Source organism: Anoplophora glabripennis, unplaced genomic scaffold, assembly GCF_000390285.2.
Source record: "Anoplophora glabripennis isolate ALB-LARVAE unplaced genomic scaffold, Agla_2.0 scaffold1049, whole genome shotgun sequence".
Classification (NCBI taxonomy): Eukaryota; Metazoa; Arthropoda; class Insecta; order Coleoptera; family Cerambycidae; genus Anoplophora; species Anoplophora glabripennis.
The window spans coordinates 103,491-115,454 of NW_019417124.1; the positions used below are offsets into that span (position 1 = coordinate 103,491).

The 11,964-nt window shown below is 35.0% G+C and overlaps 1 protein-coding gene across 1 annotated transcript in view; it reads right to left on the bottom strand.

Moving 5' to 3' along the window:
- Positions 1-1,828: 1,828 nt before the first annotated feature.
- The window catches only part of LOC108913550, a 21,371-nt gene continuing 11,235 nt past the window's right edge, over positions 1,829-11,964 (bottom strand). Inside the window, exons 3-4 of the mRNA XM_023455947.1 lie at positions 8,145-8,268; positions 1,829-6,573 (exon numbers count right to left, since the gene is read on the bottom strand). Coding sequence (XP_023311715.1) covers positions 2,207-6,573; positions 8,145-8,268 — 4,491 coding nt within the window. The 3' untranslated portion in view covers positions 1,829-2,206. The remainder of the gene's footprint in view (positions 6,574-8,144; positions 8,269-11,964) is intronic.

An 11,964-nucleotide genomic window follows, 5' to 3' on the forward strand; every position in this document is an offset into this window, starting at 1 on the left:
TGGCGGCTCAAATATTTTATTTGTAGAATAATTGTTTGGCCTGTTTCATTTTCATTTTTATTGGCTACCTGATTAAACTCTTCTTACTCTTCGGAAATATTAGGAATTTTGTAATCTTATTTTTAATCCGTCTGGTTTAGTGTTAAGTGTTACCGCAAAAGAATATTCTTGGATAATCCCCAGAAAACATGTTTTAAAAATTGTTATTGAGCAGTAAGTGGCACATTGGCATGTTATTTATTTCTATAAATAGTATTTTCCATTGCGGTTTAAGCGGTTTGAAATGCATCGCAAAATACACAAAACTGGAACAGGAAAACAGGGAAAAAGAACATTTAGTAGATATCGCTATAGATTCTTTAGTAATAAATGTGAATGATGACGACGAAGATACAGATGATGACGCCAATTGATGATAATGAAAAATTAAAAAATTTCTCGAGGCAAAATTTACTACCGCAGTGTGTGGTATCAAATATTTATAATTTTTTAATTTTTTAAAATGTAAGTGTCTCGTGATTTATTTCTATTCTTTTGTTCATCAAATTCAATAAAAAAAAATATTAGTTCGTTGATATTTATTTTCTAGAGGTCGCTCGAATAGGTACACTTTGAAAGTTAAAGTAATTATGAGTGACCTTTAGAAATGAAAATATCGATTTGAAATTTTCAGAATCGAGATTTTTTCAACCTAGAAAATGATTAACGAGAAAAATATAAAAAAAATTCAATATTTGACGATTTATGAAATTTTTAAAAATCTTGAGCGACCTCTAAAAAAATTTTTTTGTGCTGAATTTTTGAGGGGTCTCTTAAAATATGATAAACTAACATATTTTCACAAGAAACACGAAAAAAATAAATAATCGTTTATTAATTAACAAAAAAATTACGACAAGTTAAAAGTGAGAGGTATCAATGTTGCAGGTAGAAAACCGCGATTTTTTCAACATTTTCATTAATAATTAAAAAATGGGACAACGAAACTAACTGAAATTTTAGCACACAATAGAGTAAAAGTGAGGCCATACGGGGTGTCCCAGTGACATCTATTAAAGGTCATTAAACCTAAATGTTGTTTATTTCGATCTGACGCCAGGGGCGGCCTAGGCCAACTTGTCCTCAATGTGGCCTAGAAAACTTTGTTTTTTATAATGACAGGTACCTACTAGATAACAAGAAACAAAATCTTTTCTACGAACTAATGCAATCGATACTTTAGACCCAATGTACTCGAAAACGGTTCATTTTTGAGCTATGAAACAAGAGCACATTTTTTGTTCAGAATCGATTGCAGATTCAGGAAAACATAATCAAATTATATAAAACTAGGCTATGCAAAAGTTATTAAGACATAAGCTTAAGGACAAGTTGGCCCCTAGCGTCAGATCGAAATAAGCACCATGTAATTTTAAAGACCTTTAATAGATGTACACTTCGCCCAAAAATTACTTAAATCCCTGAAAGGGTTTCTGAGTTATTGCGGAAAGTTATTATTTTTTTTAAACGACACCCTGTAACTCAGTGAAAGTGCATCGCAGAAAAATATTTTAAAAGAATTTTAATCTTATTTTGGTCTGGTCTACCTGTAGTAAATTTTTGTACGCTGACACTGGGACACCCTGTATATGGTTCAAACTTCAAATTTTTTCGCCCCTACGTTTTCTTAATATAGGTTTCCAAATTCGAGGGTTTATTTCATTTTTTTCGATAGTAGGTACATTGTACTTCTTTAGCGATATCTAGGAATCTCTGACCTAGCCAGAAGCCTCAGAACTACTATAAAACGAATCTTTCCAATAACGAAAAAAATGTACCTACATACAGCTGTTACTTATTAATTTTATTAGATAAATTCCCTTATACATATTGTTTATCTACATCGTTCTAGATCTCTGTTAAATTGAGTTGTTTGCAATTACCCTGATATCAGGTTGGCCATTAATATCCAGTCACGATTCCATTTTGATCAACCACTACAACGCGAAAACAATAACTCGTGTTACCTTCTAATAAGCGCGCGCGCACAGGTTGAGTATATTGGAACACTATGCAAACCGAACGGCACTTTAAAATTTTCATGACATGAGCACTTCAGTTTAAGTTAATTGTGCACAATATTAAACAAAACAGTATCAGAATGCCGAAATGGTACCAACTTACCAATTTTTGCATTATTTCTTTTTTCTTATTCCCATTCCTACTTTTATATTATTATATTCATATCCTTAAAGTAGTTAACAATTTGACGGCGACCTTTATAGTGAGCAAGCTGCAGTGGCGTGCGACCATCTTTATTTCTAATCCTCAAATCTGCACCCACTTTAAGAAGGAATTTTATTGCGCCCAGATTACCAGATACGGTAGCAAGATGCAGTGGCGTGCTGTCGTCATTATCTCCAACATTTAAATCTGTGCCCAGTCCGTGAAGGAATTCGACTGTGTCCAAGTGACCAGCCCAGGCAGCCAGATGCAGAGGCGTACGGCCGTTGATGTCCCTGATATTGACGTCACCGACGAGAATCACTAGAAATTTGACGACAGTCAATTGACCCTTAGCAGCAGCCAAATGCAGAGGCGTGCTGTCGTCATTATCTCTAACATTCAAATCTGTACCCAGTCCGTGAAGGAATTCGACGGTGTCCAAGTGACCAGCCCAGGCAGCTAGATGCAGAGGCGTGCGGCCGTCGTTATCCCTGATATTGACGTCGTCGACCACATTCACCAGAAAGACAACAGTCAATTGACCCTCCGCAGCAGCTAAATGCAGCGGCGTGCGGCCCTTGTCGTCCTTGATACTGACATCAAAGCTGTGTTTGACGAAAAACTCGACGGTGTCCAAATGTCCCTCTCTGGCAGCAAGGTGCAGTGGCGTCCTGCCGTCGTAATCTCGAATATTTAAATTTGCATCCAGTTCATGAAGGATTTTGATTGCGTCTAAGCGTCCAAAAAAAGCAGTTAAATGCGATGCCGTGTTGCCTTCATAATCTCTAACACTGAGGTTCGCGCCCAGTCCAATCAGGAATTTAACTATGTCTGAGAAACCGTAAATGGCAGCTAGATGCAGGGGCGTACGGTGGTACTTATTTTCAACATCGAAATCCGCACCTAGTTCGAGAAGGTACTTGACCGTGTCCAAGTGGTGACCCGAGACTGCAGAATGCAGTGCCGTGCCGCCATCGAAGTCTCTTACATTTAAGTCTGCGCCCAGTCGATGAAGAAGTTTCACTGTGTCCAGGTGACCTCTGGCGGCGGCAAAATGCAACGCCGTGCGGCGGTTCACGTTTTGGATATCGATATCGTGGTTGGATTTTACGAGATATTCGACAATGTCCAAATGACCGTTGCTCGCAGCGCAGTGCAGTGCCGTACATCCCATGAAACCTGCGCTGTTGAAGTCTGCTCCTTGCTCGGTTAGAAACCTCACCATTTCGAAGTGGCCGCCGTCAGCGGCATAGTAGAGTAGCGTGCTCCCAAACCTGTCCCTGATGTTGATTCCAGCCTCTTGAGTAATAATCCTCGTAAATAATAGTACATTTTCCTTTTTCTCTCTTCGGTTAACTCGAATTTTTCGTATAAGGGCTTGGGAAACGCTTCTGTTGTTATCGAGATCGTGACTTGTCAAATCTTCGATGTTAATTTCTTTGCCTCTGACAATCTTGAAATTTACGCATTTGAGGACGAGTTGCAGAATTGCGATACAACCCTCTTCCGCTAATAAATGAATAAATCTGTGGCCATCCATCCAACAGCATTGGTCACAAGTATGGGATTCATATTTCTCGAGAATATTTGCGGGTACAGAATCCACGACTCTATTTAGAAAATTGTCAAGGAAGCCGCGGATAATCACATTTTCAGGGAGTTGTAAAACTTTACTTACGAAAAACTCTTGAAACTTTATATCTGGACTGTGTAACTGAACTTGCAATTCGTGGACTATACTTTCCGCAACAAAATATTCGGCGAAAGTCCTGTGAATAAACTGAGGTTCGTCGTTTGTTCTCTGCACGATTCCTATTTTCAGTACGCTCTCGTTTATATCCTTACAACTTTGTTGATAACACGAGAAAATCCGACGATCTTCTTTATGTAAAATCACTTCTAAAGCGAGTCTTCTGTGGCACTTGAGGGATTCATCGAATTGATCAATTAACGCCATATTTGCCGCCGAATTCCCGCTGGGATTTCCTTTGTATATGTAGATGTCTCTTTTTTTCTCAATAAACATGTCGTACAACTCTTTAATTTCCATTTTTTCGGGCAGTTTCGGTTTTCCCCTAGTTTCCTTTAAGAACTCCTTGCATCCTTCCCAATCGGATGACTTATTCTGTTTTATGCTTTCCTGGAAAATCTCCGCGAGCATTTTCAGTTGCAGAGGGATCGCAGTAAAGTAGTCTTCAGCGTAATATCCCTTTGTCCACGAGGATACCCTACTTATCAATGCTCTGGCGTATCGCTCGCACTTTCCTCTACTATCATCATTTATAGCTAGATTATAAAACCAATAACTAACAAGGAAGTCGACCTGGTCCTGTTCCGTGAAGGGTTGCATCACGAATGGCTTCACTTTCAAAATGGCTTCCAATTCTTGGACCATGTGAGGTCTTGTAGTAATGAAGAGTTTCGCGACATTAGCTGCTTGTAGGCACTGGGTCAGCATGCTAAGGACGAGTCCCGTATAGTCGGGGCTGATCTCGTCTATCCCGTCGAGCATAAGCACGACTTTCTTGCTCGAGGAGAACACAAACTTTTCTAAGTGGTTCGTCATTTTCGTCGCATTTTTAGAATTCAACAGCTCCATTACACTTACGGTTTCCCGTCGATTAGCTAGCACGTCCCTTAAGAAGCTAGAGTACCTAGTGAGTTCAATTTTGATCACCCACAAGTGAGGATTCTTTTCTTTTATAGCCATTGCCATTTTGGTAAGGACAGTGCTTTTCCCAGTTCCTGCACCGTCCGAGATAAGTATCACCTCTTGGTTTACGTCATGAGTGCTCATTTCTGGAAAAGTCCCTTCTTTCACTTTATTAGTAGTACGTCCATATTCATTTAAATGTGGTTTTGCTTGTTGCAATTCGCAAGTGCCTGGTTCAATCTTACTATTACATATTTGTATTTTAAAGGTGCGAGCTATGTAATATCGAGAGTTGCTTTCGTCTAAATATAAAAGTGGATCGCCCACTTTTATTTCTTTCTTTCTAATTAGCATTTCTAGAATTTCAGAATTTATAGCATTCCTCCAATCCTCATTTGTTTGTGTTTCTAATAGTTCTTCCAAGCTGATCTGCTCTCCTTGAAAAATTATGTTGTTCTGTTCTACTAACCTGTCCTGGCATTCATCTGAAAGATTTTTTAACGTCACTGATCCACCAACTTGAAAAATATCGTTTGGTCCGAATTGCCGACTTAGTTTATTGTTGTGTTCGGCAACCAAAATGACTTTCTTATAGCTGTATTTCTTTAGTATATCTTTTAATGTACTACTAATTTCCTTTATTGCCGCGTCTTGAGTAATTTTAACCCCAATTATAATTAAAAAGGTGTAGCGGGGAAGTGCGAATGCATTTATGACGTGTTTTTGCACCTCGATGTCATCGTTAGGATTGACATACAATTTTTTGCCTTTATCTTTATGCAGTGCATCGAAAACCTTCAATGCCTGCAACAGATATTTTCCATCGGAATTGACTTGGAAAATTTTTTCTGGATCAGTGAAATTAAAACTAGTTTGTCTAAACGACACGTTGTAGTTTTTCAATTCTTCGCAGTACCTGTCACTTTTTATTTCGCTAAACATGGCTTTCGCTCGTTCCTCTGTTAAATATTCCCCCTTTGGTTGTTTGAACCAATTTTCTACTTTCTTATATAACTCTTGCGAAGAGACCTTGCGATATAAACCGGAATTGTTCAAGCGTAATAACTGTTCAATAACTTTGTCTAATTGGTCTCCACTAGGATAATTTAAAAAAAATTGAAAATGATTCAGAAAATCCATCATGTTTTCCTCTGTTACTGCTGCCTTGTCGATGCTTTTGTCACGTAAATTTTTATGGAAGTAAACCTCCGCACTAGCTTTTAACTCGGGCAAGATGTTTTTATTAAAAGTATAAAATGGACAAAAGTTCCCTTCGTAGTGCAGCATGCTGCTGGCGCTTAGACAATGGCGTTTTAAACAGTTCTCTAAGCCTTTTCCTTCGATATCCGTGTTGGTGCAAACAATAACAACCTTCTCTACAGAACTAGACTTAACCTCCAAGTACGAGAAGAAGTATTTGGGAAGGCTGAAATCGGCGTTCTTAGCGTTGCACGAAAATAATTGTTCTCTGGTGACCTTTTTGCTTTGTTTGAACTTGGCCTGTAGCAAAACGCATTTGTCGTCCAAATCGAGAACGAGGTCGTCGAACTTTCCAGCTTCCTTGTTCTCCGTGGACATTTTCCAGTTTTTCCGGCTACGGAGGGCATTTAGCAAAAACACAGCGAGCAGATTCAGTTGGAATTGAACCCCTTCGAGTCCGGCGTTTCCTTTGCTTTTTTTGTACGTGTCTTCCATCCTCTTGGCAGGTGAAAATCCTGCAAAAGAAATAATACGGTGTCACCAATAAAGTCCGCCATTTATTTTGGAGCAGTTTCCTCACTGCGCCATCTACATATGAAATTTGTTTATAAACTAACCAGTGGTATCGAAATTAGGAGTCTAGAGAGTTTCGACTGCTAAAAAAGTTATTTGAAGTTATAAATAAAAATTTACAGAATTGGATAGACATTTTTCAAATCAATCTTTCCTGCTTTCAGAATTTATTCCAAATAATTTGAGAGCTTTGCTTAAAATAGCAAAGATGCTTCCTTAAAATTATTTTTTTATTGCTAATATTAAATTTCTACGCTAAACCTGCATTTTCACTCAAATTTAAATATTTCACAAACAATAAGTCCTAAGTATGCAGAACCTTTAATAAAGTTCACCTATTTTTTTATGGTGCTTTCAAAAATGCAGTAAAATACATAACTTTGATATGGTACGCTTTTCCTGGTCACCCTGTATATTTCAAAATATTATTAAAATGTATCCGTAATCAACCTACACATACCCGCCTAAGCAGGTTTTTATAATATTTTCCGTTTGATTCCTAGCGACCGAGACGTTACTGGTGGCCCACCCTGTAGTATACAGGGTGTTCTCAAAGTCCGCCAGGAAACTCCGGGGGGTTATTCTAGAGATCGTCAATTGTTTGCAAGTTACAGCTTGTCAAAGTTCAAATTTTTATTATTTTTTTAAATAACTTATTTAATTAAATTTCGATTAGTCTCTGAATTTGGCACACCCACTAAGTAGATCAAGCTCTGTTGGACCACTCAGAAAAAACTTTCCTTATGTACTGCTAGAGGGCCCTTAACCTAGAAGTCAAAATTTGTTTTGTTTGTAACTTTTTCCCTTGCTAGACATCACAGAAATGTAAACATTGATGAAAAGAGAAACAATATAAGAAAAAATTATGTAGGTACTCTTCATTCAAGCTGATAAATGTAACCGATTAGCAGGAAATCGCTATTAAAGTTGTATTAAACATCAAATTTTTGTTAATTCTTTCTGTCTGGTTTTACAAGAGATGGCATTACAAATTATCATAATGCTCATAATAATCATAATCAATAAAAAACAGATATTAATTAACAAAGTATTTTATTATAACAAATGTTCGTACTGACTTCCATTCAATACATTTTCTAATGCGTTTTAAAAATGACCGTCTGACGCGATTAAAAACACCGATATTGTTTCACTTCTCGATAACTGATAGTGAATAAAATGAAGTTTAAAAAAAAATCACATTCATTTCCGGACACCCTGTATCTCTGTATACCTATTTACATCTTTGTTCAAGTGGCTTTGCTTCCCGTACCTCCCCTCCTACACTTCTTTATTCGCGTTACGGTGATACCCACCGTTCGTGAATAGACCATGAGTAATTGAAAGATAACTAATTTTATTAGAGATTACCTTTAAAACGTACTTACTTAAGCAGATAATAAGAGCGAGATAGATTGTAGTAATTACGATTCTTGATCTTACGTGTAAGACAATGCATAAAATACCGAATTATATTAATGCCTTTAGTAGATATATAAACGTGGTTAAATACCTGAGACACAAGCCTTTTTGTTGGTGCCTTTTTCTTCGTCTTTTGAGAATACAATTCGATAATAACGACGACGAACCAAGAGGACAGATAAAACTATGCTAATACGCAAATATTGTACGTTACACTATGATAAATGGCTGAGGCAAGAAATTTGCCATTAAAACGACAGATAAACAACGTCTATACGTGTTTAACTATGTGTCTACACAGTGTTGCCAGATGGAAATTTCTGTCAACAGTAGGAATGTAGCCAAAAAAACAGGAGATTTCTTTTTTCAACAGGAGATTTTAATAAATATATTTTTTAATAGAGGAACACAAGTACATGCACAAAATATAGCAAAATATATAAATGTAGGAGTTCGTTTAATAGTTTTCAATTACATCGGTACGTCACGTGATTTGACAACTGTCAGATGTCAAAATGATAAATCCCGGAATCCCGCTGAAGTAAACGAACTCGCCTTCTGTTAGGCCCAGTTCATATAAACGCGAATTGCGCATTTAAAATTTAAATATGTACATGAACTGGGCTACAGAAAATATAACAGGACTGAAAATATTGACAAGTGACGAACATAGTGCCGTTAGAGAACAGTGTAGTACTAAAATATACTTATTCTAGGGAAAATTAGTATAATCAACAGAAGATTTCATAGAGAAACCAGAAGAATAGACATTGAAACTAAAAACAGGAGATCTCATAGTGAAAACAGTAGAACAGGAGAGTGAGAGTGAAAACAGGAGATCTCCTGTTAAAACAGGAGATCTGGTAACACTGTGTCTACACTAGAGTACATTATAACAGAAACAGATAACAGAACATGTAGTAAAAGCGGAAACTCTATTTAAAACCACAAAAACAAGGCGATAGTAGCGCAACTAGTTGTCAGGCACAGAACTACGTTTCGTGTGGAAACTGCAAAACGATACATTCGTTATTTTTTAAGGTAGTTTTACATAATTATATTTTTTATATAAAATTTGTGTTCGTGTGTTTGCTGCAAGGAATATTTTTGAGTTTTAACTCATAAATAATACACAGTAGTAATATTTACTATTTAAGACTCTTAGAAAGAGAAATTTTATTTTTCTATTCTCAGTACATCTATAAATAACTGAAATTTTACCTGTATTCATATCAAACATATTTAAGTTTCTTCATCACAAAACGTCTATATTATAGAAAAAATATTCAAGTAAAGATTTATTTAAAACAGTTTTAATAAATAGGTATTAGTGTTATCCCACTTACATTAGATTTGAGACTGTAGCTTATATGTCTGAATGGAAAAGGATTTCGAGTCGAATATTTTTCTTCACATTCGCAGAGAAACTGTCACTGCAAATCGCTTTTCGATCTTTCATGTAACTCTTATTTGGATATGATATATTTCTTTGATTATATGCAGAGAAAATATTTTCAGGTGCAAATACGCTATTGCTTCGTGCATGTTTCAGCTTATTGACTTGAATATTTCTTTAGAGATGAAAATATTTCTAAGGGACTTGCGTCAGAGAAATCCAAAAGGCAGATTCCACATTTAATTACGAATTGTATTTAAGGGCACAGCAATATTGAGCCATATTCTGCTTTAAGGACCGACATCAACATTCCAATCAAGGCACGAGTCAATTCTTATTCCGTGAATTATTTACCGGTGTTTGGTGTATTTGTAACCAGTACATTGTGTAGTTTCAAGGTTAATGAAATAATCTTAATTTTCGAAACCGAGAGAGAGATGCACTATACAAATTTGAACAGAACGTGGCAAATACAATGCGAAACATCGCCTTAATGTTAAAAATGTTGTCACTGCCGTTTGTGGTGGTGAAAATTCGAAATATTTGGAATTATTATTTTTATAGTGTTGCGAATGCTGTTAGGATCAGGAGCAGGAAAAATTATAGTACTACCATCAGTATATAATAATGATAATGCTTAATAAAAGCTCTAATATTGTACAGAGTTCGTTAAATTACAGAAATATGCACAATTATAAGAGCTCTTGAACGATGTCTTTACTTTTCCTGTAATTTTCAGATCCCAAGTAATGTGGCTGAAGTTTTTGAGGGGTGCTGGTCGATACTGACATAGGTGGCTGGTTGCAGCATTAGAGATACGTCATCCCCTGAAATTCATGAGGAGAGAATTTGTAGCAAGTACATATCTTTTATTTAAATAAAATGTAAATGAACAAAATAAATTTATTTCGACGTGGCAAAAACCGGCAAATAAAGAAATTGCAAGAGAAGAGAACAAGTAGAACAAATATTGCCTATTAATATTGCTCGTGATAATTATAATTTCAAAAAGGCTGATTATAACGGCATTATCAATCACTTAAGCAATATTAATTGGAATTTGTTATTTAGCAGTAAATCAGTTGATGATTATGTCATATGTTTTTATGAAAAACTTAATTCTGCCATTGATTTATATGTACCTAAAGTAAAAATTAAACATCATAAATTTCCAAATTATTTTTCTATTGAAACAATAAATAAGGTTAAAGATAAAATTAAGTATCGTAAAAAATGGAAATTATATAATAATCATAGCGATTATATTAAATTTAGTCTTTTTAGACGTCAAAGTAAACAGCTGATACACAGAGATTTTAAAAATTATATTAATAGTATAGAAAATGATATTCAATCTTATCCGAAAAGAATTTGGAATTTTATATCAAATTCTAGAAAAGATTTTGGCATATCCAACTCCATGCATTTCAATGATGTTTATGCTTATAATGGTCCTGATGTATGTAACCTTTTCTCATCTTACTTTCAAAGTGTTTATGAACCATATGTACAAAAACCACTCCAAATATTTAATTGCACAAATATGAATGGAGGTAACAGTATTTCTCTAGTACAAATAACAGAGTATTTCATATCAGATAAATTCGTTCATATAGACAATAATATTCATAGTCCTGCCGTTAAATAAGCGAAATTCGCTTGAAAATAATATACTTGATAGTCTGTAACTCCGCTGTATTTCAACGAATCTTGACGATTTTTTTTTAACTTAAAGCTCTTTTCATAAGCTTTCCGAATATGTAATGTAACATATAACTATATCACGCTCGTGCGTCGTATATTTCATTTTGCAACTAAGGCGAAAAAAAATTCCAGGTTGCAAAATAATATTCTTTTATACAAAATTGTTCGTGTGTTGCAAGAAATATTTTTATATTTTAACTCAATAGTACAGTCGTATACTTAAAGAATATTGTGATGTAAAGCTGTCTGTAAAGATATTTTGCTCGATAAAATTTTAGGAAGAAAAATGAAAAAGTGAATGGATAATATCTTTTTATTTAAAATGGATATAGAATATTTATACAGATGAAATATATGATGATACAGCATTATATAATAACAATTAGTTAACAATAATTAGATTAAATTGACGAATTAACACCAGCCAACAGAATTGCAAGCTATGACGTAAATAGTAAATAATTTACAGATGTTTGCAAAAATAAAACGATGCTACATCTTTATTAAAAACAAATATGCCTGAGAATATATTTAAATATTACGTACTATATGACACTGGATATTACATATCACTCGTAGATGTTGAACTGCAGTCATGAGATCAAGTACTAGAACAAAGAATATTTTAAATTTTTCTATATAGTGGAGTCAAGATAGCTTAAAATTACGCATTATTTCGAAATAATTATGGGAAGCATGGATTTTCCTTAAACCTTTTGAAATTACTTGGAGATAAGTATTAGAAAAAAGTTATAAACTTATTTTTGTACGCTAATTGTTTTTTAATTGTTTAAACAATAATAAATAGTTT